The sequence below is a fragment of the Cyprinus carpio genome, chromosome B18 (genome assembly GCF_018340385.1).
Source record: "Cyprinus carpio isolate SPL01 chromosome B18, ASM1834038v1, whole genome shotgun sequence".
Taxonomy (NCBI): domain Eukaryota; kingdom Metazoa; phylum Chordata; class Actinopteri; order Cypriniformes; family Cyprinidae; genus Cyprinus; species Cyprinus carpio.
Genome location: NC_056614.1, coordinates 16,032,377 through 16,058,629, shown reverse-complemented (window position 1 = coordinate 16,058,629; position 26,253 = coordinate 16,032,377). Strand labels below are relative to the sequence as shown.

Here is a 26,253-nt window from a genome sequence, read left to right as displayed (position 1 = left end):
ACTATTATTTTCTAGTCCAGTCAAGCTAAATCATGTTGTGTCAACTGGGATTTTTTTTCTTTTTTTTTACTTGGATCAATAAACATAAGCAAATGTTACCCCACTGCCTTAAATTTTTAAATAAACATGACAAAACACTTTTTTTATTTCATTTATTTAATAATAGAGACAACACTTTCATTCACATTTAAATTAAACAAGCAATTTGCTGTCAACACATCAACTGACAATTGAAAAAAAATTGTCACACACACGTCTAAAGATCTGAACCAACACTTCAAAGTGTGATGAGTAATAAATAACCTTGGCATGGGATTGAGAAACATAAATAGTTGCATTTAAATTTCTCAGATCAAAACCACAGGGATTATTTTTAATTTCATACCTCAATATGAAAATCAGAAGGTTAAACATTGCATATTAATCCTGAACAAGTTTACATGACTCCCCCCCCCAGCATAATGCAAGTTATTGGTCAAAATGAGAAACCAAGATACTATATAATATATGTATATGTAAGGCAAAAGCAATCACATTTAGTTACAAAAAAATGAGTGTACTGTACTTCTGCTGATAAAATATGAATGGAATGCACAGTGAAGCACAAAGGTCTGAACCGTCAGATTGTAAATTTCATAGCGCAACATGACCAGACAGAAGTGTTAAAAAAGTTTCCAAACTCTTCCCCAACATAATGCAATTTAGTGGTCATAAAACAAGAAACAGAAAAAGGAAAGCAAAAGCACTTGTCAGTTTGAAGCAAAATGTGTACATTATAGGAAAATGAGACATGAAACAACATTTGTTTTCATGAGAACATGCATATTCCAAGTCATAACATGATAAACTTTAATGTGCATTCTAAAAAGTAGTGAAAGACTCAAAAGAACCTAAAATTCCTTAAACCCCCCCCCCCCCTTCTTTTTATGGAAGAGCTTGCTGTGGAGCATCATGAACATTGGTGGGAGCAGCTGTTCTTCACAAGTTTTTGCAGAGCCTCAATGGTGTATTTCATGCGTTTGAGGTAGTGGATGTTCACTAAATACAGACCCATTAGGAGTCCAAATGCTGTGGGGACATCTGAGATGTCAGTGATGACAGGATGTCCAAATGAGAGCAATGTTGGTTATTCCTTGGGAAGCACACCAAATTGCTGCTCCTCAGTTACAATCAGAATGCCCTCATTAGTTTCTTTCACAACATCCTCAATTTCAATGGGTGGCTGCGAAAACACAAAATATTACATTACTTATTAACTTTATAACAACTGAACACATATATGTACATACACTATTAAAGTTGTGAGTCTTGTTAAAAGGACAGCCACCAATAAATAAAAATTGTCCTTCACCCTCAAGTGGAAGATACTTTGAAAAATGTTTGTAACCAAACATGACAGTCAAAAGTCAATGGTGCTCCTCAACTGTTTCGGTTACAAACATTCAAAATAACTTCCTGTTAAAAGACTGTACAAATTTCTTTGTTCTGCTGAACACAAAGACTTTAAAATCCCAATGGGAAAATAAGTGGAAACTACACCTCCGGAACCAACTAAGCTACAAAAGGGGAAAGATTTTGCATGTTATTTTCTTTACTTGTATTGTACATGATTTCTAAATGTCATAAAATGTGACAAACCAATGCAATGTATGAGTTTTTTTCCCCCTTAACACTAGAACCGCCACAGGGTAAATTTTCAAATGTTTTTCAAATGTAGGCTACATAACAGATTTAAAATAAAACATTCAAGTCTTCCAGTCATTGACTTTTACTGAAATTATGTAATTTACAATCCAATGTTGTTAAAATTATTTAGATAAAACCAGATCAAAAAACGGGGCATTTATACCTATAAGCGCCAGCAGGTCAAATTTACTAAATGCAATGAGTGATGGAGAGTCAATGCATCCTGGGTCGGCTCAGCATCTGACGATGTTACTCTCATTGGTCAAACATTGGTTTAATTATTGAATTTTTGTCTTGCCATATCGTTTATTGTTCACTGCTGTGTTGTTGTTCTAGTCTGTCCGTTTGCTGAAGAAAAAAAAGAAAAAATTCGATCTAGGCCTATATGATGTAATGAATAAAACAATTTTTTGATTACCCAAAGTTTAATGGTGTTGTTCTCTTATTCAAATTTTAAATGATATAACTAAACAAATTAATAAATATTTAGGTAATATCAGTGGTTGGATGCTCTCTCAGGACAGGAACTATCTTGCTGTCAGAAATGAAAGTGTTTAGATTTCCATAAAACGAAATACAACGTGACGGTTGGATTGCAGCAGTGAAGAGAGAAGTCTGTCACTGATGTTACAGAAGTTAAGTCCTACAGTGAAGTGTGTGTTGAAGATCTCACTATGAGGGATATTGAAGACATGGAGAAACTGAACACATCTTACAAAGAGCAAGTGAGAAGCCTAGAGTCAAAGGTTCAAACACTTACCTGTGAGAGGAAACGACTGAAATCTGATGTGAATGTAAAGGATGATCAAATCATTCACTTCTACACTGGCCTTCGCTCATCATCACTTCTGACATATCTCACCACTGCTTGGAGTCCGAGAACACCGAGTCCTCCAACAGCTCTCCAGTTTTACTTGGTCTTAATGAAACTGAGACTTGGCCTCACTCATGAAGATCTTGCCTTTAGGTTTCATTGCAGTTGTGCAACAATCTCTGCCATATTTCATGACTGGTTGAACATAACGGCACAGCGTTTCACCTCTCTAATTCATTGGCCTTCAAGAGAAGAAATTAAAAGGAATCTTCCAGCCCTCTTCAGAAGCCCCCCTTTCAATTCAGTGAGGTGTATCATAGACTGCAGCAAGATATTCATTGATCGCCCAGCATCACTCAGTGCAAGAGCAATGATCTACTCCAACTATAAGTTCCACAACACCATCAAATTCCTGGTTGGCATTAGTCCAACAGGGTCAATCACATTCCTTTGGGGTGGGAGAGCCAGTGACAAAACAATCACCAAATCGTCTGGTTTAATCGATCCTTTGGAAGGAGGAGACATTGTCATGGCTGACAGAGGGTTTAGTTTCCCTGAGTATTTTGCTGCAAAAGGGGTCCAGCTACTCATACCAGCTTCAACTCGTGGAAACACACAGCTTTCAGGACAGGAAGTGTCCGTGTCACGTCACATGTCAAGGATGAGGATTCATGTGGAAACAGCTATTGGCCGCATTAAAAATGACTGTATTTTATGACAAACACTCCCCATAAACTTAGTCAAGCGAAGACCCAAAGACACAGTGGCAACAGTTGATAAAATATTACTAGTATGTTCTGCATTATCTAATTTGGAGAAGTCATTAATTCAGTAGAAAAATATATCAAAGACACTGACAAATTGTTTGAAAACCTTTATTTTAATATAGATTTAATTTATTGTAACTGACTGTGAACAGCATTAATATTAGTGGCTTAGTAGTTTAGCACATGAAAAGTTGCACTGTATGTCATTTGTATATACATTTTTAATGATTTTAATGATGAACTACCTACAGTTAAACATTTGTTTGTTAACTTAAATATTTTCTGTCTTGCAATTAATTAATTAAAACGTATTCAAAATTAAATTAACTTTTAACAGATTATTAAGAAGGCTGTGTATGATCTCACGTTTGTGTGGCTTGTGGCAAACACACTGAACAAAACCACTGATCACCAGGATGCCTTTTTAAGCCTTGACATTTCAGATGAAACACCTTTTGACAGACAGAGCACTGTGTGACAGATGTTTTAGACATTCTTTTACACGAACAGGAAGCCTCTGCGATCAGAAATAGTTTCTTCAGTTTGTGTGTGCACATTTCTGTGAGAATGTGCTGTCTGTAGAAGAGATCTAGTTTTGGCCTGATCGGAGCCCAGTACTCTTCAGAGAACTCTACCTTCTGAATGTGGCACTCCTCTCTGTTGTCCAAATTACAAAGTATGATGTTTTGAGTTCAACCACTGCCATTTGCCCCTGAACTTGTGCATAGTATGCATGGTCTTTTTTAAGCTCAAAATTTGTCCCTAGACAGAAATCTTTGCTTTTGATAGCATCAGGTATGGACATATTTGCATACTTCAAGGGGCATTTTATTTCAAGTGTAGCAAGTGGGCAGCACTTGCGATGGACTATTCCATCTGGGCTGGCTCCTAAATGTGGAAACTTTGGATTTACTACCAACCCAACTTCTTCCACCCTCAAGCTGCCATGACAAGACATCTGGTTTGAAGTAAAAGCTTCTCTAGCTAGTTTTTCATTGTTCTTACCCCATAAGAAGGCTGGTGCATTTCTGCTGGATGTATAGCCCATGATTTTATATGCCAAGCTAGCTTGACTTGTCTTGCATCTTAACACATCGTTAAAGTGACTTGCAGTGATCCGGCCCTGTCTCTGCTCCAACCACTGTTTACAAGAGGACTGACCCCTTGTACTCTTTTGGAGGTGCTTACAATTAAGTTCACTTCAGTTCTTGTTTCTGCAAATGTTTTCCTTACCTTCAAGGACTTAAAAAGCTTGCTTGGTGAGACTGGTGTGATGGGATCCCTACTCTGAATTGCTCTGTCTGACACCGCGGAACGAACATCTGCATACATACAACTAGAAGATACGACTCTTTAAACCATACTTACTCTTCTTATACAACATACGTAATTTTACACGTTAAGCCAATAAATACAAATATTTTACTTACCAAAGTTGTATTCTGAGAAAATGTCCAAACTTTGTGAAGAAGCTGACGACCGTCTTCTGTCTGCAATGGTCTTCACGAGAATGACGAGATCTCGCGATAAGTGATGTTGAGAACGTGATATTGCTATTGAATTAATTCAACACCTTTTTTTATTTATTTGAGAGGACAAATACTCTAGTTCAGTAAACTTACAGATTAGTTGAGACAGTGAACTTAAAAAAAAAAAAAAACTAAAAAACTAAAAAAGGAACAACTTCAGTAACTGCAAGTTGTCACCATAAAAAAAAAAAATCATTGAATTCTAGTTAGTGATGTGTCCATTTAAAGTTCATAGTCATAAAGAAACTGTTGGGCTGTTCAGATGCACAGCAGATGATCAAGGCACAATAAAAAAAGCACCACTCTTCTGCTTTTCCAAAAATGACTGCTTATCATGTCACTTGACAGGACTAAATCTGAAAGTTTGTGACATCACTGGTTTTTATCTCTGTGAATCATACTCTCCTTCCTATCTAGGTCTTCACACATCATCTCCTTACAGACTTACAGTACAGCTGTTCAGCCTTTCCCTCACGCATTGAGTGCTAGTGAGAATTCACAAACTGAACACATCCTGAATATTCAATGACATATAAAGTAATCTAAATTACTCAGCTTATTTCATTTTATTTGCACTCTGCCAATTTAACATTTACGCAACTTCAGTTGTCAAAGGAGCTATTTAACTGTTCTAATTAGAATTGTAAAGTATTTGCAGAAATAAAAAGAACAATGTGATCTATAAACATCAGTTACTTTACATTACTCCAGTGTAACTTTCCATTTAGATTAAAGTGTATTATTTGCAGAGCATTTGATTTCATCCCAACTTACATGTTTCATGTAAAGGACTTACGCAATGGGAGAATAAGACAGTCAACATTATCATTTAGCAATTATTTAAACATGACTTCATTGTCCTTAGACATATTTGCAATCCATTCTTGTCTTTGAGTCCTTGCATAAAAATACTGGTAGGGCAAATGCAAAGGCTAGAATCCAGATGCCGGTGCCTGTGCCTGTGGTAGAGGACTTGTTTGAAGTTAAAAATGTCTTGATTGATTTATTACAAATACACATATTTTCATGTTGATTACTTCTGAAACATTGTGATGTTTTTACCAGCTGTTTAAACTGTCACTCTGATTGCATCCATTCCCTGCAGAGCATCCATTGGTGAGCAAGTGATGTAATGCTAGATTTCTCCAGATCTGTTCTAATGAGGAAACAAACTCATCTATACTCTGGATGGCCTGAGGGGGAGTGAATTTTGTATTTTTTGGCTGAACCTTTACTTTAAAAAGAAATGTCAAAACATTGTGCCTTATCCTGGTTGTGGTGTAGCAAAAGTAGCTCAGCTTAACCTTAAACATTCATGTCAGTATACCAATTTAAACAGAATTTAGAGTAAAACTAGTTCCTAGGGTCAGAGTAAGTGTGGAAAATGGTCTATAAAACTAAATTATGAACCTTGTTTGTTTATATTTTTCTTAACACCATTCCAGCATTTATGGCTATATTCATGGTGAGAACCAGTTAATTCATACACAAGTCTGTTATACACACAAGTCGTACAGTGACATATATGGTCCTGTAAGTTGCATAGCTGGAAATATATGTTTAATATACTTTCATTAAAAAAAAAAAAAAAACGGTCCATCTTGCTGTTAATAATGTTTTAACTTATACAGGTTAATCTAAAGCATACATTTAAGTACATTTCCATACATTGTTCAAATGGTGCAATGCAAACTGATCATCATGCTAATCACATCTGGTACTTCTGAAACTAAACAAAGTGGTCAAATCACATGCACAGTGTATCCTTTCCTATTTCTGGTTTAGCATTTAGTGTCAGGTTAATGAAGCAAGGATAAGCAAGGTCCCATTGCACTTATAGTTCCATTACAAAAACATAAGACCTACAAAACATCTGCCTGCCAGTATTATAGTGGGACAACATTTATAAGAAAATTATTTAAATAATTGTAAACAAGACATATTAACCCTCAGTGTGTTAATGATTAAAGTAAGCATTCATTCATTGACATAGATGATCCTTTGGTGGATATCAGATTTTAGAATTGCATTAATTCAGCTTTTTACAACAGAAGTAATTTTTACACAAACTGAAATGAGCAGTTTAAAAACCTAAACATAATTATCTGAATTTGTAACTGGGAAATAAAAAAATGTGGCTTCTACTTAGTACACTTTATGACATTTCTTGAAAAGAAAACATAAAGAAAAGGATTCAGACAACAGTTTAGGAAAGCCAGAGTCTTACTTGTATCACCATATACTCGGCGGAAGGACTTCAGTTGGGAATGAACATCTGGATGAGATGTTTTAGTCAGAGAAGTGACTATATCAATCACATTAATAATGTGCACAGGAGTCCAAAACAGAAAGAAAGCCACAACGATGCTGATCACAAGCCTCTTCTTGTAAGTCCTAACATTTGTCCCCTGGTTTCTGGGTTCCTGGTCCTGTGGAGTTCTAGTTAGACTGGAGTGCAACCAGATATAAAATGTCAACATTGTTGAAAATGGGATGACATACCCCGACAGGATCTCAAAAAGCAAAACAGTTACTTTTACAGACTGTGACTTGGTTATCCTCTGACATCTTAGCAATCCATTCTTGTCTTTGAGTCCTTGAGTAAAAATGACTGGTAGGGCAAAGACAAAGGCTAGAATCCAGATGCCAGTCAGCTGAAGGCACCTGTGCCGTCTTTCCAGTCTCTGAAGTATCATCCTGTTAGTGACTCTCGACTTAATGACATTGTGATAGCGGTGCACGCTCATGGATGTGACAGTCAGAACAGCTATATACAGACTCCAGTGACCCAAAAAAACCAGGAACTTACAAGACCAAAGGCCGGATTTCCATCCATACTGTATTTCGTACATAACAATGAGAGCCAAGCAAAGGGTCAAAGCATCAGAGACCGCAAGGTTTAGCATTAGTTTTAAGGTGAAGCTCAGATTTTTGTTCCACTCACGAGCAATGCTGATGATTACCACAATGTTGCTTGGCAAACCAACCAAACAGCACAAACCCAGAACTACAGCAGGAGCAATCTTCTCTGAACCCACAGCAGTGCTGTTAGATGTTGAATTGAAGCTTGATCTTAGCTCCATCATCAAATTTTGTTGTCTGGAAAATGGTGAATCTTCTTTCATTAAAAACGAAATAAATGAGCTATATATGCGTGTTTGAAACACAGGGTCATTGGTGACACCTCCCACAATTAAACCAAAACCACAGCTTTGCTTTCACTTCAGACTTCCCAAGAACAAGGTTGCATAAGGACAAAAAAACCCTTAAAAGGTTATTTCTGTCTAGCATTATAATGTATTTACTTCACAATAACACATTATGGAATAATTACTTAGTAAACAGACAATTACTTAGTAAAATACAGAGAACAAATGATGAACTCAGCCTTCACCATTCTTTATGTTAACATCTTTGTTGTTTTGCAATGTGTCGTTTATTCTTACACTAGAGCCACTGAGAAATGGCCACAGAGTTGTGACATGCTTTGATCTCGCCACCACATAGTGACGTAGTTCATGGAGCGCTCAATAGTTCCAAACAACTCTGCGCTGTCAATCTATCTGTTTGAATGGGTTTAAGTAGGATAGACATCAGTTTCACTATATTTTTCAGCTATTAGCCTACTAGAAATTACTAAAGGGATACTCCACCCCAAAATGAAAATTTTGTCATTAATCACTTACCCCCATGTCGTTCCAAACCCGTAAAAGCTTTGTTCATCTTTGGAACACAATTTAAGATATTTTGGATGAAAACCAGGAGGCCTGTGACTGTCCCATAGACTGCCAAGTAAATAACAGTGTCAAGGTCTAGAAAAGGTATGAAAGTCGTCGTCAGAATACTCGATCTGCCATCAGACGCGCAATCTGGGTTATATGAAGCGACAGGAACAGTTTTCATAAGCCAACAAAACAAAAATAACGACTTTATTCAACAATTCCTTTGTCAACAGTCTCCTCTGTGTATCTCCATATCACCATATGCTCTTCTGTATCATCCGCATCACAAGGATGCACTGTGGATGCTCTGACAGTCACAGGCCTCCTGGTTTTCATCCAAAATATCTTAAATTGTGTTCCGAAGATGAACGAAGCTTCTACGGGTTTGGAACGACATGGGGGTATGTGATTAATGACAAAATTTTCATTTTGGGGTGGAGTATACCTTTAACACACAATGTGCATTGATTGTGCGTTAATTAATAACAACACTGACTAGCATTTTTTTCTGGGGAGCGATAAAGAGACAGCATTAATATGTTCTCATACTCCTTTGCAGTCAAATGTGTACAACAGTATATTTGGGTTCAGTTAGCCTATATTTAAACAGAATAACATCCCAAAAACAACATTTTGGTGACTGAAATGCTGAGTGGCTATTAATTTAGAAAACCACTAGCCACAGTGGCTGGTGAGCAAAAAAGTGAATGTCAAGCCAATGACTTCAATAAAAAAGCTTTTAAATATGTCACAAAATGTTACCTCAGGAGATCCATTCAATGTCCACAGCCATCTGCTTGTGTCATTTCAGCTTGTTTTAAAAATAAAAAGGTTTAAGAAATTTGTGTTGAAAAACTAAGTTACCCATGATGCTGTTCAAAAAAAAATTCCACCATCAGACTCTTGACAGAAAGATGGCTAAATCGCCATCTCCTGCTTTCAAGCTACGCAATATCGCGTTCATTATCGAAGGCGATTCATCTTTGATAATAAACGCGATGTTGCGTAGCTTGTCAGTGAACTACGACTCTGTCTATTAAATGCGGTCCATTTGAAAGCAGGTGATGGCGATTTAGCGGTAATCAGGGAACCGGCTTTACTGACGAAATGCGCGTGACAGTCGCATGCGATATATCGCCCAGTCCTAGTTCCCTTATCAAAAGCTACACTCGATGCTGCGCTCAATAGCGCTAATGATAAAATACCTTTTTCGAACCATTTTTAACAAACACTCCAAAAAACGCCAAAAATAACCTCAAAAAACCACGTCAGGTGACGTCATTGATTACGTGCACCTGCAGGTTATAAATAGACGTGAAACGGACACATCTTCAGGTTTCTTTGTCTTCAGAGACCGCATTGTGTGTGTGTGTGTGTCACGCTGCTGAAAGCATTATAGTTTAAAAGGAAGCATGTTGAGAGTAAAAAAAAAAAAAAAAAAAAAAAAAAAAAGTTTTAAACAACTTATTTTTCTTGCTGATTCTATAAGAGATGCGTGCCTCACTCTCTATGGCCGATCTCTGAGGAGAAATCGCATGTTTATTGTTTGGAAGAAAAGCAGGCTGCTGTCGCGTTCTAGAGTGGCAGATGTGAGCACCGCGGTTCACTTCCTATCCGCGCTAGGCTCTTTTCTCTCACGAGGAACGAGCTGCTTCCCGCTCATTAAGATCGCGCTTTGATCTGGCTGAGGATTAAAGTACCGGGCAAAATCCCCCTCTCTCATCGCCAGATCGGAAGGTTCTCGCGCCCACCTCCGAAGCGTGCCCAGGCACTTCTTCTGATTGGGCAGAGGCTGCTGTAGCTCTTGCTTCTGTTTGTAATGGATATTGAGAGTGCTCTCTCCTAGCGCTCCTCTCGCGATTAAAAGCACATGAGGAGTTACTAGGTGGTGACTCGTGTAGCGACCAGATAAAAGCCTTAAAATGAGGTTTTGTACATATTGATTTCCTAGGTGAGAGAGACGCTAGCAGGCTATCTCTCCCCTATAGGAGCAACATCGGTTCAAAAATAAATAAATAGATAAATAAAAAATAATTAAAAATGAAAAAAAAAAAAAAAAAAAAAAAAAAAAATATATATATATATATATATATATATATATATATATATATATATATATATATACAAAGACAGCAATTGCTCCCTGCCAAGCTATGTAGCAACATCTACACTTGGATGGAACGCATTTGCATGCTGTGGGTCAGACTAGTGCTGCCCTGCACACCACGGGTTCTGCAGGCACATCAGGCTGATCTTCTTAAAGATCTGAGCGCCAGAAGGAGACTTTTAATACGTTTCTCACTCACTGTGCTCAAGTGTTGGGGCTGTCAAAAAAAAAAAAAAAAAAAAATCCGGCTCAAAGAAAGAGTGTGGCAAGTTGTGCGCCCCCTCGTAAGACTGGGGAGCAGCTTGTAGCACTTGGCAGCCGCAGATGGAGCTGGACCAAAGTATGGTCATTACGACCAAAGCAAGGGCCTTAAGCTGTGCCCAGGACAAAGGGTGTGTCCCCTCAGGGAGGGCCATGGAAAATTCCAACAGAAGTGTAGGGCTCCTTCCTGGCACCCTTAGGGGATCACTGAACAACCTCCGCCACCACCGGTGATTCGGAGGGCAGTGGCCTCCAATGAATTGTTACATGCTCTGTTGTCTCCTGCCACGTACCAGGACACCAGACATCTAACACCCCCCCCCCCCCCAACAAACAAAGTGTCAAAATTAGTGCCCTTTTCGGAGAAGCTGGCAGCGTGGAAGCTACTGCCAAATATCTCCCCATGAGTGGAAAGAACTGTTACGAAAGGTTATAGGATTCAGTTTGCATATCGTCCTCCGCGTTTCAACGGCGTGGTCTCCACTTCTGTGAAATCGGAACATATGCATCTATTGACACAGGAATTGCAGACTCTGCTGGTCAAAGGGGCTATAGAACGTGTTCCACTGCCAGACAGAGAGTCAGGCTATTAAAGTCGGTATTTCTTGATTCCCAAGAAAGACGGGGGGCTGCGTCCAATCTTAGATCTTCGCGGGTTGAACCGCTGCCTCAGAACATACAAGTTCAACAGGCTGACAATCAAGATGATTGTTTCTCAGATCCAATCGGAGGATTGGTTTGTGACAATTCATCTAAAGGACACGCATTTTCATATAAAAATATTGCCACAACTCAGGAGGTTCCTGAGGTTTGCTTTCGGGGGCGAAGCTTACCAGTATCAGGTTCTTCCATTCGGCCTAGCCTTGTCATCCCGCACTTACACAAAATCCATGGATGTACTTCTGGCTCCTCTACGACTCCAGAGCATCCACATTTTAAATTATATGAACGACTGGCTGATTCTGACCCAGTCTCAAGAGCTAGTGCTTCGACATCGGGATGTTGTCCTAGCTCATCTCCAATCTCTGGGGTTGAGACTCAACACCAAGAAAAGTGTTCTCTCACCTGCTCAGAGGACAATGTATTTGGGGTGTGGTATAGGATCCGATCACAATGCGGGCACAGATGTCTCCTGCACGTGTCGAATCCATTCTAACCACCCTAAAGAACATCAAGCTAGGCCAGAAAGTCACTGTTCATCACTTTCAGAAAAGTTTTAGGTCTCATGGCAGCTGCATCCACGGTGATACCTTTGGGCCTCCTGCACATGAGATCGTTTCAGTTGTGGCTCAGAGCCAGGGGATTTCATCCGAGGGCCAATCCCCAGAGGCAAATAAGGGTTACGCGCCAGGGGCTTCGTACCCTATCTATGTGGTTCAGACCCCGGTTTCTGACTTTGGGTCCCACTCTAGGTCCGTGTTGTCATCGCGAGATGCTAATGACAGACGCTTCCCTCATGGGCTGGGGAGCGGACTTAGATGGCCGTCCAGCCCAGGGGATCTGGAGAGGTCATCTTCTCGAATTGGCACATCAATTGCCTCGAAATGAAGACTGTATTTCTGGCCCTGAAATACTTCCTCCAGTAGTTAAGAGGCTACCATGTCCTAGTGCGGGTGGACAACACATCTGTAGTCTCTTACATAGATCGCCAGGGCAGACTGCGGAAGCGCCACTTGAACGAGTTAGCGCAGCAGGTACTGCTTTGAGCACAGGACAGGTTCCTGTCCCTCAGGGTGATTTACATTCCTGGGCATATGAATGTGGGAGCACACTTGCTGTCCAGACAAGCTGTGAAACATGGGGAATGGAAACTCCACCCCAAAGTAGTCAGTCAATCTGGGATTGCTCTGCTCCCGGGAGTCCTAGCCAGGGTCCGTCGACAGGGGTCTCGCCTCTTACTGATAGCGCCCCGTTGGCCGACCAGAGTCTGGTTCTCAGATCTAATATCCCTCCTCGACGGCTCGCCGTGGGCGATTCTGATCAGGAGAGATCTTCTCTCTCAGGCGCAGGGGACAGTATTTCATCCCCGGCCCGAGCTCTGGAACCTTCACGTCTGGCCCCTGAGGGGGACCAACTAAGAGATGCTGGCCATTCAGCAAATGTAATAGAAACTATTCTAAGTGCTAGGGCTCCCTCCACTAGAAGAACTAATGCCCTCAGATGGCGTGCTTTCGAGGGCTGGTGCAAGACACACCATGTAGACCCAGCTCACTGCCAAATTGTTTCAGTACTGGAGTTCCTGCAAGAGAAAATGTCCTTAGGCACATGCCCTAGTACTCTCAGAACTTACATGGCCGCTAGTTTGGCTTGCCATGTTCTGATTGACAGGGTTTCTGTGGGAAAGCACCATCTAGTTGCCCGCTTCATTCTTGGGGCTAAGCGGTTGAGGCCACCCACTAGAGCTACGGTCCCTTCATGGGATTTAGCCATAGTGCTCGAAGGGCTGGCAGGCACCCCTTTCGAACCATTAGAATCAGCGCCTGACAGGCTTCTGACTCTAAAGATGGTTTTTTCTTATGGCCATTACCTCTCTAAAGAGAAATGGGGATTTTCAGGCTTTGTCAGTCCTCCCTTCCTGCTTAGATTTTGCCCCTGTGCGAGTCAAAGTTATTTTGCATCCTCACCCTAATTATCCTCCGAAAGTTCCTTTCTCATCCATACATCCGGTCATTCTCGAAGCCTTCTGTCCTCCGCCATTCACGACAGCGGAGCAGGAAGACTTCACTTACTGTGTCCAGTACATGCTCTTCAATTTACGTCCACCGCACTAGCCAGTGGCGTAAGTCAGAGCAACTTTTCACATGCCATGGGGGCCGCAACCGGGGGGCAGCTGCCACCAGGCAAACAATTTCACATTGGGTGAGGGATGCTATTGCCCTAGCCTACGAGGTGCGTGGTCAGACTTCGCCTCTAGAAGTTAGGGCCCATTCAATCAGGGGGGTTGCATCTTCAATGGCTTTAGCAAGAGGCGCGCCCTTGCAACAAGTGTGTGATGCGGCAGGTTGGTCCTCTCCGCACACATTTGTCAGATTCTATAGCTTGGATGTCCATGCTACTCCGGGCTCGCATGTCCTTGAGTCGACATCCCAGAGTCATGTCTGAGACCTCTTCGATGTTGTGCGCACACACTACTCAACCCTGGGGGTCCAGACACTTACAGTGCGGCGGCGTTGGTATTCTCGTTCCCATTAGCGCTATTGAGCGCAGCATCGAGTGTAGCTTTTGATAAGGGAACATCTTGGGTTACTTGGCTGTAACCCTGTTCCCTGAAAAAGCGGGAACGAGATGCTGCGCCTCAATGCCGCACTGTCGACGTGCCTGGACGTCTCTTCAGACAAAGGGGTAACCTGAAGATGTGTCCGTTTCACGTCTATTTATAACCTGCAGGTGCACGTAATCAATGACGTCACCTACCGAGGTTATTTAAGCCAATTCTTGGCGTGTTTTGACACACATGCTTCACAACCGGTCGAACAAAGAATGTTCTCATTAGCGCTATTGAGCGCAGCATCTCGTTCCCGCTTTTTCAGGGAACAGGGTTACAGCCAAGTAACCCGAGACGTTCTGATGATTCGGCGTTTCCTGCAAATGATGTCACAAACCAAATAACAGAAACGCGCCCCGCCTCTTTAATTACTGAGCACACTGTTTCCAATGACGCGCACTACACAGACTCGCCACGTCTCATCTTGTCTATCAAACACGTTTCCCACGACTGTATGCGCACTCGTGCCTTTGATAATTATTGAGTTAACTCCCTTTGATGCACGTCGTTTTGTCTGACGTCGTTTTGCAGGACCTGCCGCCACAAAATTACATTATATTTGTCCCATATTGTCATTAATATACATACTGACTTCAACTTGGACCAGTAAAAAAATAGAATGCTATTGTTATGCAAGTATGAGGGTTAGATTATTTAGTGTACAGGTTATTTCAAGAGTGATAAACAAAGTGATAGAAAATATTTATTTTCATGCATTTTAAATGTTAAAAAATGTGGAACCACTCATTGCATCACACCATCTCCTGACTGCATTATTATTTGTAAAATAGGGGCTTTATGGAGTGTGTGAATACATGGTTACAAGTATAAGTTTATATTTCATTAATTTAGGGAAATTAACTTTTAGGGAAGTGTCTTAGCCCTCAAGGGACTATTTGGCCAACCAGCTTATTCCTGCTGGGAAAAGCAAAATGTTATTGATAGTGTAAAAAAACATCAACTTTGAAGCATTATTCAACATTACCTAATACCTTCCAGCAACACTACATTCAATGAAGGTAAAAAAAGTAAAAAACATAGTTCATTAAATGGAACCACAATCGGAACCTGAAAATTTGTAGACTGTAATATGTTGAATTTTGACATTGCCAACCTTTAAATTAAGTTGACAGTAAGTAATAAACAGTACTGAGCATCGAGTAGTTCAGTATTGTGCATTTTTCCTTACCACAATTTTTTTAATAATTGTTTAATGATTTTAATGGAACCGGAAACTGAAAATTTCTAACGATTCCCAACCTTATATACACCTTATTTTTAAAGTAAAAGCAGGTGCTCCTATTTTTAACTTGAAAATGAAAGACAATGCCAGCTGCTTTTAGTTATTTTAGCTGTACAAAAACAGTTTATGTTGCTTGATGTTACATATTTGTGTAACTCTTCCTTCAAGTAAGGGTGACCACAGAAAAACTAGTAATCCTAAATTTGTCCAAAAAAACAAAACAAAAAAACAACAACAAAAAAATGATTCATACAAATAAACCAATATAACAAATACAAACAAAATACATTATATAACAAATTAATTTCCCCTCAAAAATTAGGATATTACTAGCCAGCCAACCCTCTATAAACCCCAATACAATCCCAGCTTCGCTACACAAAGTAATCCAAGAAAAAAAGGAAATTACATAAACACCCTTTAATTCCTACTACATGTAAGACACACCTCAATCAAAAAAGTACTCCAAATCAATGGTTAATTTCACCGCAAACATAACCCTTATGCAAATAAATTATTCATGAGGTTTAAAGAATCAGCAGGTATAAAGAGTACAAAGGTTGGCTGGCAACATGAGGCTGGGAAGTGATGTACAAACAAACAAACAAACAAACAAACAAAAACCAACAAACAAATAATAAAAAAAACACTCTGCTAGCCAGTCCGGTTCACAACAATAATCAAACCTTAGTTGCACTGAAGGCATACATCGTGCACATGCAAGGACCAGCTAGCTGAGGAAATGCAACATAAACACTGGAGGAACAGCGATCAACTAAACCTGCAACATCGCCATCAGTCCCCAGCTACTTTCCAAAGGTTTTCCAGATCAAAGAAGAATGAATGTGACCAACGGCAAACAAATCCACGATGTTTACCTCTACGTTAAAAACATAACACCCTTCTTTAATAAAACATGGCTTTGTTAGCAAAACAACCAATGTTTGTTTAGCAAAACATTACCTGCTCACCTGGACCATGTGCACAATCAAACACAGAGGTATTACATGTACAAAGGACAGCTCAATATGTGTCTGCATTAAAAACAGAATAACATAATTTAATAAAAAGCCTTGTGAAAATGAAGCCAAACAATCGACATTCACGTATTCTACCTGCTCACCCAGACCAGGCACAAAGGAACATGGAAGTGCTACCAGACAGTGCGCTTCCACACAAAAAGATCGAACACCGTCTCCAGGCCTCTTCTTCTCTCGAGTTTTTTGGCGGATTGGCAAACCAACGTTAAAGGTGCATGTCCGCTAAAAGTTTCTTTAGAGATATACTATTAATTCCCATAATTTCCTGTTCTTGGAACATCTGATATATTTCCCTTTCATACGCAATACATATTAAAAGAACATGCTCAACCATTTCTGGTAGTCCACATGTATCACGATTGCCTGTTTCATGTTTCCCTATTATGTGCAAACTGCTATTTAATGCCAAATGTCCTATTCTCAATCTAGATAAGATAACATCCTTCCTAATGTTTCCATAACTTACTCTCTCTTTACCAACACGCTCCTGGATCTTAAATAAATGCCTCCCTTTTCTTTCATTTTCCCAACTTTTTTGCCATTTCTTTTCAACTTCTATATATATCAGTTTCTTTATTTCAGCTTTACTTATTGTAATTTGGAATTCTACTTGTGGTTGTTCCAGGGTCTTCTTTGCAAGCTGATCAACTCTCTTGTTCCCCTCTACTCCAACATGAGCTGGCACACAAAGAAAATAAACCAATAACCTTAACTGCCTTATCCTATAAATACTCTGTAGAATTTCATATAATATGTCCTGTCTGCATCTGATTTTCCACTCTGTAAACTTGTCAAAGCCTCCATTGAGTCTGTACAAACCACAACTGTGTTAGGCTGGACCTCTTCAACCCACTGCAGTGCAAGACATATAGCTAATGATTCAGAAGTTTATACAGATACATGATCAGAAACTCTCCTAGCAACTTTGATATTGAATTTAGGGATATATATTGCAGCTGCTGTTCTTCCAGGCTGGGTCTTTAGATCCATCTGTGTATATCTGCAATACTGAATAATATGTTTGATTTATATATTGTTGCAAAACTGAATTTATTGGGATGTTCATGTCTATGCTTTTTATCTCTTTATGAATGTTTAAATCAACAAATGGCATTGGAAACAACCAGGGAAGTATCGCCGGAGTCGCCACTGATGGTGCAATAATAATCTCATCTAGACCCATTCTCTGTGCTTCCTTCCCAACAATCCAACCAAAAATTACAACTTCTTTACATTCATACTCCCAACATTCTCTTAAAATATTCTTGACTGGGTGACTTCAACCTGTAATGATACCACACTGGATGACCAGTAGTTATTATAATACACCAAACATCACTTTTTGATTTATGGTTTTGACCTTTTGACACCGCCCCTCCCCCACATGACCTTGACCTTTTGACCTTGACCTTTTGACCTTGACCCCTCACCCACTCGTCCTTGACCTTTTGACCTTGTAACGGTCGCAGCTGTTGTTACGATATGTGATATGACATCTGTTTGTAATAAATCATGTTTATATGTCATCAATGTGAAATGACTCAATATTTACAACTTCTGTGAATAATCGGCAGCTGTGATCCGTCATCTGTTGTAATATATCATGTCATTAGGGATTATCCTAATGACAAGCGTTACGATCACCTGTTTGTAAAATAGACACCGGACCTCCGGTATGTCGTCTTATGAAGGAAAAAAAATGTCTCCTCTTTACCACCAACCGACAACAGAACAAATTATGAAAAAATATTACACCCCCCGTCACTCGGGGCGGAGTTTCCCCAGCAGCGGCGGCATCAGATTGCATTCGCATAGATAAATACGGGTCCCTCGAATTTCTGAGGAAATCAGAAAAAGAGCTGTGAAAAATACATAGACATCTTTTAAAAAAAAATTTTCAGAGAAAGACCCTCGATTGTATTCACTCACTGAAGAATGTTCAGGCAGATCCCTCTGCGGAACCGTGCATCCTAGAGATGTAATTTGAGAACTGTGCCCTTCACTGCCATTAGGCATGTTATGCTTCATTTCAAAAAGTGTGTGTAAACACAAATGGTGATTTCACATATGGACCAAATCTAACCTTGAAATAGTAATTATTTGACTTTGCTATGGTCGTAAACCTTACACATATCTATGCTACGTAAGATCGCTTTACACTAGTGTAATGTAAATAAACTTTTCTTAAAGTTTATTGCTGTATTTTACTGTCTCTGCATCCTTCTATTTATGTCGTGTACTGTAAGAGTCATTGACTAGCAAAAGGATTCCTATTTCCCAAAAAGAGGTTTTTGTAACACTGTTTTGAAACCTTGAACTTCAGGTTTGTGTATCATCTGCGGCCAAAGTTTGAGTTTGACAAAAGAGAACATGTGTTTGATTTCGACCTGGAAGTTTGAAGTTTGCACAAGTTGGTGTGTAGTTTTGAGGCTATGTTTTATAAATTTGAGAAAACGGTGAATTGTTTCATGAATTGTGGGTTAGCAATCGATACAAACTGTAATGCATTTTTAATGCCACAGAACATTGTAAAACTCGCACATGCAAGTCAAAAAGCATATAACACCACACATTACATACTCACCACTTCACTGCACTCAAACACACACGCAAACAACACATCAAACATTGTGTTATATATACCACACACACACACACAACACCACAAATATAAAAGCATGTTGATACTTACTGTTCAGTATTTTTACTGTATCTGTATTGTCATTTTTAAAAACGTTTTACAAATGCTACAAATACTAAGTAGCATTTGTAAAAAATAAAGAAGTCATTTAATATTTACCAGTTGTCTGTCATGTCTTCCACTCATTGTAATGTATATCTAATTTAAGTATTGAGCAGTACCTAGGTATTTTAAAATACAAAAATGTAAAATTATAAATCTAAATGAGTTTAAATTTTATAATGGGGTAAGCAAGACTTTTATTGTAGAAATATTTTACACTTATTAGTAAAATCTACTTAAAATATTGTGTTACACCAACTAATAAATTTGTTCATTGGGACACTCAAATATGTAAGTATTGTCAACTAAAGATTTTAAGGTAACACTGCTTAAAATTCCATGTTAAATTTACTTAAGAAAAGGGATGAAAAATGGATGCACTATATTTTTAAGTAAATAGCATATAATTTTTTTCAGTGCAGTTTAATACTTTCAACTGAAACACATCACATCATTGCGGTCAAAACTAGAAATTCAGTAAAGTTTGAGGTTATTAAAGTTCCACACTCATAAAAACATAATGTTGTGCACACAGAACCCAGACTGAATCACTAAGAAAATTAGCATATGAATGTGGAAATTCCCGATCGTGACCATTTGGGTATATTCTTATAAAAGTTGCTTTAAATTTCTTAATTTTTTTTTCTTAAGGCACTAGATTTAGACCTCTTGTTCAGATACCTGATGACAATGTTCACATTTTACTCATCATACTCGTTTCTTTCAACATTTCCACTTGACATTAAAGCTTAGGTCTATGTGTACACCCCATCTGTCACAACTAGGCTATTAGCATCTACTGAGTGGTAAATTTTTCTGTTTGTACACTTTTGGTGGATTTGTTAGAGGGACTATGTCATCTTGTTGTAACGTGATCGTGATTTAGAACCATAACATTACACTACATTCTCCTGAAAAGGTTATAGATATAGTATTTTATACACAAACTATGATTGCCCATCAGAATTATGTATCAGTATACCGAAATCCACTCTTCTAACTATTGTGAATTTTTTAATGTAGCTCTGTAAATACCTTTTTTCTACTTACTGTATACATTTTTGCTCGGTTGTTTTTGTACAGTCTTTGAACAACTGATGTGTGTTTACAAGAATTAATGAACGACAGCGAGACACTAGGCTTCAACATGAAAAGTGAGTCTCTGTTACAACTATTACATATAAAATGACACATTACAAGTCATGGATGTCATGGATGCGCTATTTTCTTTGCATGCATCTCTAAACAGTGCTTCAATAAATAAACCACTGTTGATAAGTAGATAAAGCGAGAGGCGGGATGATTTTTACTGTTTTAGTCATTCATTGTGTCTGATCCAGGAAACTGCAGTACAACTGCAACTGTGCATTGTCATGTCTTAATAACCTGTTCTTCTTTAAGAAAACATGAGGTGAGCAGTTTTTGACATCTATTAATTCTCTTAATGTTTCACAACTGCAAATGTTTGCTTAGCATACATATTAGTTTTAGTCGGTTACATAGGTGTCAGGCATGAAGCTTATATTTATTTTAAATAATTATGATAGAGTTACAGGTTTCGGTTAGTTGGGTGCATGTTAGCGGTGAAAACTTCAAGCATCAGAGACGAGTGTTACTCAAACAGTCCATAGCGTTATCTTTTAATAAAATATTGTATTGCATGTTACTAAGACAAAATCTGCAACACTGTTCATAAATCCATTGAAATGAATATAAACATACAAATCTTTATAATGACAATGAGAATAATATACCCTAACAACACATACACAAATGCTCTTTCGCCCCAAATTTGCAAAATTTCTTGACTTTATCAGTGTGTTTAACGGGCGCTAGGCCTCTTCACGCCGTAGTGAACTGTAAACCACAAAGTTTTTCATCTCATTACACTAAGAAAAAAGTACAATTTTTCCATACAGCTTCCATGACTTTGCTCATTCTTTTTGTATAAATTTGTTTACCGCGGTTTTACCGTTCTTATCTTATTTTCCCAACTAATTGTATTTCCTAGGCACGGCGGTTTGTTTCCTAGTTTTTGTCCTCATGTGAACGAGCTTGTTGTTCATACGCGGCAATATTTCGGTGAATTTGCTTGATTTAATAAAATATTGCTTTAAACCTCATTTTCATTCGAGGCGTTTACGTTATATTATTATTAGGTTTGGGAACCGGTTCTGTTTTTGAAAAGAAACGGAACCGTCTAATGGTTCCAATCCCAGTTCTATTAAAATCCTTTAACAACTATTTAGAAATAGTGGTAATGAAAAATGCACAATACTCAACTACTTAATGCTCAGTACTGTTTATTTTTTTACTGTCAACTTAATTTAAAGGTTGTCAATGTCAAAATTCAACATATATATTACAGTATACAAATTTTCAGGTTCCGATTCCGGTTCCATTTAAATGAATTATGTGTTTACTATTTTACCTTTAATTGAATGTAGTGTTTCTGGAAGATAGTGAGTAATGTTGAGTAATGCTAGTCCATCAATCAGCATGTGCTTCAGAGTTGATGTTTTTTACACTATCAATAACATTTTAGCAGGAATAAGCTGGTTGGGCAAATAGTCCATTGAGGTATAAGACGCTTGTTCATTTCCCCAGATTAATGAAATATAAACTGTTATACTTATATCCATGTATACACACACTCCATGAACCCCCTATTTTACAAATAATAATACAGTCAGGAGATGGTGTGATGCAATGAGTATTTTCCACATTTTTAAACATTAAACATTTTTAACATTTTAATCACTTTGTTTATAACTCTTTATGTATGTACAGTCAGACCAAACGATGTTCACAGTTAACAAAGGCCGAGTGTGTGTGTGTGTGTGTGTGTGTGTGTGTACAGTTATGGGAAACATGTTAGGCAGTAAAAGATCAGAATCATCAGAACACTTGCGCAAGGCTGCTCACAGCGCTTGGAATAGGCCTGCATGTTGCACTAGAACTGTTAGGCGGAACCGGACCAGCGAGCAATTTCTACGTACCGGTTCCGCATAACAGTTCTAGTGCGACATGCAGGCCTATTCCAAGCGCTGTGAGCAGCCTTGCGCAAGTGTTCTGATGATTCTGTGTTTCCCGTAAAGGATGTCACACTCCACAGACTCGCTGCATCATGTCTTTTACTGCCTAACATGTTTCCCATAACTGTACACACACACACACACACTCGGCCTTTGTTTACTGTGAACATCGTTTGGTTTCTGTCGGTTCTCTGTGTTGACCTGAAAAGATGCTGCTGCAATCTTTACTCTGGCTTTGACATCAGAGTCTCTTTCCCAAGTAGCTGACCTGTCCAAGTTGTTTTGCAAGCTTCCAGTGGACCATGTAAGATCTAAGAATGGTAAAGCAGATCTGTACTCGGCTAAAAGGCCATCAAACCATGTTCGAACTAGTGGTCCTTTATGATTCATTACCTTCTCTGGAGTGTCAGCTATTCCACTGTAAGCTGCAGCTAACTGACAAAACCTTCAGTGTATTCACTTACAGTTTCATAATTCTTCTGTACACAACTAGTGACCTTTGACCAATTCACTTTTGGTCCAACAATGGTTCTTTAACTCTCTCAGAACTCCCTCTCTCGCAATTCATCTTTACTGGCATGCTGTAGTTCAGAAGTAACCGCCAACTCAAAACTGTTGAATTCAGATTCAGTTAGAATTTGTGACATCAGCTGTGTGACTTCTGCTAACGACATGTCATAGAGACGCATTTTGCTGATCAGTGCTCTTCTAAATTCAGTAAAATTTGTGCGTGCAGAGGGTAAGCTCTGGGATAGTCTCTCTTTATCTTTAGGTCCTAGAACTTTGGCAACAATTTGTACTTGGACAACAGAAGAGTTGGCAGGAACACTTTCAGTTCCCTCAATTCTCTGAGATCTTCTCCTAGCTCCACATACCTTCACTGAATTTACAGACACATCAGTTAACTGACTGGTGGCTACATCTGTTTCAAAAAAAAGCTTGAAAGTCAGGATAAATGTTATCAGTCTGACTAACTTCTTCCACATCAGTTTTCGCTACAGCTTTGTTGTGGTTTAATTTCTTAGTCAAAGAGGAAACTCTAGCTTTGAGCTCTTTGTTCTGTTCCTCTAGCTCTGAGTTACGCTGAGAATGTTGCGTAGCTAGTGCTAAACCCAATTCTCTATGGCAGCAGATAATGCCTTTCACATTGTTTTTGCGAATACATGATCCTAGTACCTTTTTACATTCTTCAATTGACCATACTTTTTCTGGATCAATACCAAATTTCTTTACACAATGTACATACTATTACATTGGAACCTAGATTTAACATTTTATAAATTTGTAATCCCACAGTAGCATTTGTAAAACGTTTTTAAAAATGACAATACAGATACAGTAAAAATACTGAACAGTAAGTATCAACATGCTTTTATATTTGTGGTGTTGTGTGTGTGGTATATATAACACAATGTTTGATGTGTTGTTTGCGTGTGTGTTTGAGTGCAGTGAAGTGGTGAGTATGTAATGTGTGGTGTTGTATGCTTTTTTGACTTGCATGTGCAAGTTTTACATGTTCTGTGGCATTAAAAATGCATTACAGTTTGTAACAAACACTAACCCACAATTCATGAAACAATTCACCGTTTTCTCACATCTATAAAACACAACCTCAAAACTACACACCAACTTGTGCAAACTTCAAACTTCCAGGTCAAAATCAAACACATGTTCTCTTTTGTCAAACTCAAACTTTGGCCGCAGATGATACACAACTCATAACTTCAAGGTTTCAAAACAGTGTTACAAAAACCTCCTTTTGGGAAATAGGAATCCTTTTGCTAGTCAATGACTCTTACAGTACACGACATAAATAGAGGGATGCAGATACAGTAAAATACAGCAATAAACTTTAAGAAAAGTTTATTTTCATTACACTAGTGTAAAGCGATCTTACAGTAAATGAAAAGCACTACGTAAAAAGCGCTAGAAGAGAATAGACCAAAGACCAAACAACTGATGGTAAACACACGTTGGGGAATACTCCCTGTTAAATATATTGTTTTAAATAAAGAATATAATATGGTTTTTGAAATATTTAAACAATAGATGATATGGATAGTAAAGATACTTTTGACATAAAATATATAAAATAGAATTACAGCCGTTAGATATACAGGTGGTCATTTTAAACTTTTTTGCTTTTAAATAGAGGTATTTTGGAACAGCTAAACAGAGGCCCTGCAAAATGTCTTTTCTGCTCTGTGTCTGAAAATAGCATAGATATGTGTAAGATTTACGACCATAGCAAAGTCAGATAATTACTATTTCACGGGTAGATTTGGTCCATATGTGAAATCACCATTTGTGTTTACACACACTTTTTTAAATGAAGCATAACATGCCTAATGGCAGTGAAGGGCACAGTTCTCAAATTACATCTCTAGGATGCACGGTTCCACAGAGGGATCTGCCTGAACATTCTTCAATGAGTGAATACAATCAAGGGTCTTTCTCTGAAAATATTTTTCTAAAATATACATTAACTTCATCTAAACTTCACAGTGCTGTGCTGTGACAAACAAACAAGCTCCTCCGCATGCGTTTAAAGCAAAATAAATATTTTTAGTTTTATTTTTAAACATACAGATAGACTTTGGCAACGTTTCATTTTGTGTGTGTGTGTGTGTGTGTGTGTGTGTGTGTGAGAGAGAGAGAGAGAGAGAGAGAGAGAGCCCTTGTTCCTGTAGTCTGGTGTAGTCTGTCTGCATGTGTGTTTGCGTGTCTGTATGGGAGGGAGAGAGAGAGAGAGAGAGAGAGATAGAGAGAGATGGTATTAAAACTTTGAAGATTATGCTACAAAATAAGAACTTTAAAGAATCTAAAGTGTTTAATGCGTAATATTATATCTAATATAATATAATCATATAAATAATAATATAAAAATTATTATGTATTATATAAATTATATATTATATACTATTATATAAAATATAAATATTATATGTAATATAAAATATAATTTTGTTGAAATTTAAGAATCATCGCACATAAGATGTAGTAGGGGGTACTGTTTATTTAAACTCTACATTAATGTTATGCTTTGAAATAATGTACCCCATTTACTTGGATCATGCGGTCTGGAACACCACCCTCCCTGCAAGGGGTCTGTGAAGCACCCCCTCAGTTTCACATACAGGAGAATACCACTACGAGGACCTGTGAGATTTTGTTTATGATTTAACTTTAAAAATTGTATTTTATTTTTTACATTTTATTATTTTATTTTGGGGAGATTTCATTCATGTTTGGACATCTCTTAGCAGTCTAAAAAATGTAAGGGATCATTTTTTTATATTTACCATCAGAAATGTTCATTTTATATAGTATGTTATATATAATCACATTTTATGCATTAAAATAAGATAATTTTTCTTATTTTTTAAAAGAAGAGAATGGTGTGTTTTATAAGTTAGTAGCATGATGTCATATATAATTATTTCCATATTCTTTAACCCCTGGTGTCTGAGTGGGTTTTGGGGGACTGGAGATAAACGTACTAATGGTTAAAGTCTGAATATACTGTTTCTATCTCGAACGGAGCTACAAAAATATGTGAGCACCATGAATGTACATGTCTGTGATTTTGTGAAAGCAGCGTTTATGAGTAGTTTTTGTTTAAAATGTGTTTAAAATGTGTTTTATAAGCTGAATAAACATAAGTAAATGTTGAATACGTGATTAAAAGGTATGATAAATGATTTGCTTTGGTTTAGTAACATGTTTGTTACTACGATGTGTTTTATAAGTTTGATAAACTTAAATGGTAAATACTTGTTTAAAATTTATGTTTTGCTTTAGTAACATGCTGTCATATATAATTTAATATTTTATTTATTTTCATATTTTTTAAAATAGAGATAAGTCTCTTTTTAACTTGATATGTTTATGTATATGTGTGCTTGTTTATATGATTTATCAGAATACAAATTTGTATACTGACATTGATATTACACTGATATAACTGTGCAAATGTGTTTATGATGAAATCTGAGTCGTCATAATTCAGATCGCTTAAAAACAAAATAAAAAAATGTACGC

General features: G+C 38.0%; 1 protein-coding gene across 1 annotated transcript; it reads right to left on the bottom strand.

Annotated features, from left to right (window-relative positions):
• Positions 1 to 6,325: 6,325 nt before the first annotated feature.
• Positions 6,326 to 8,360, bottom strand: LOC122140429 (leukotriene B4 receptor 1-like). The gene has a single exon (XM_042744022.1). The coding sequence runs from the start codon at positions 7,919 to 7,921 to the stop codon at positions 6,938 to 6,940; it is 984 nt and encodes a 327-aa protein (XP_042599956.1). The 5' UTR covers positions 7,922 to 8,360; the 3' UTR covers positions 6,326 to 6,937.
• Between the last annotated feature and the right edge of the window lie 17,893 nt (positions 8,361 to 26,253).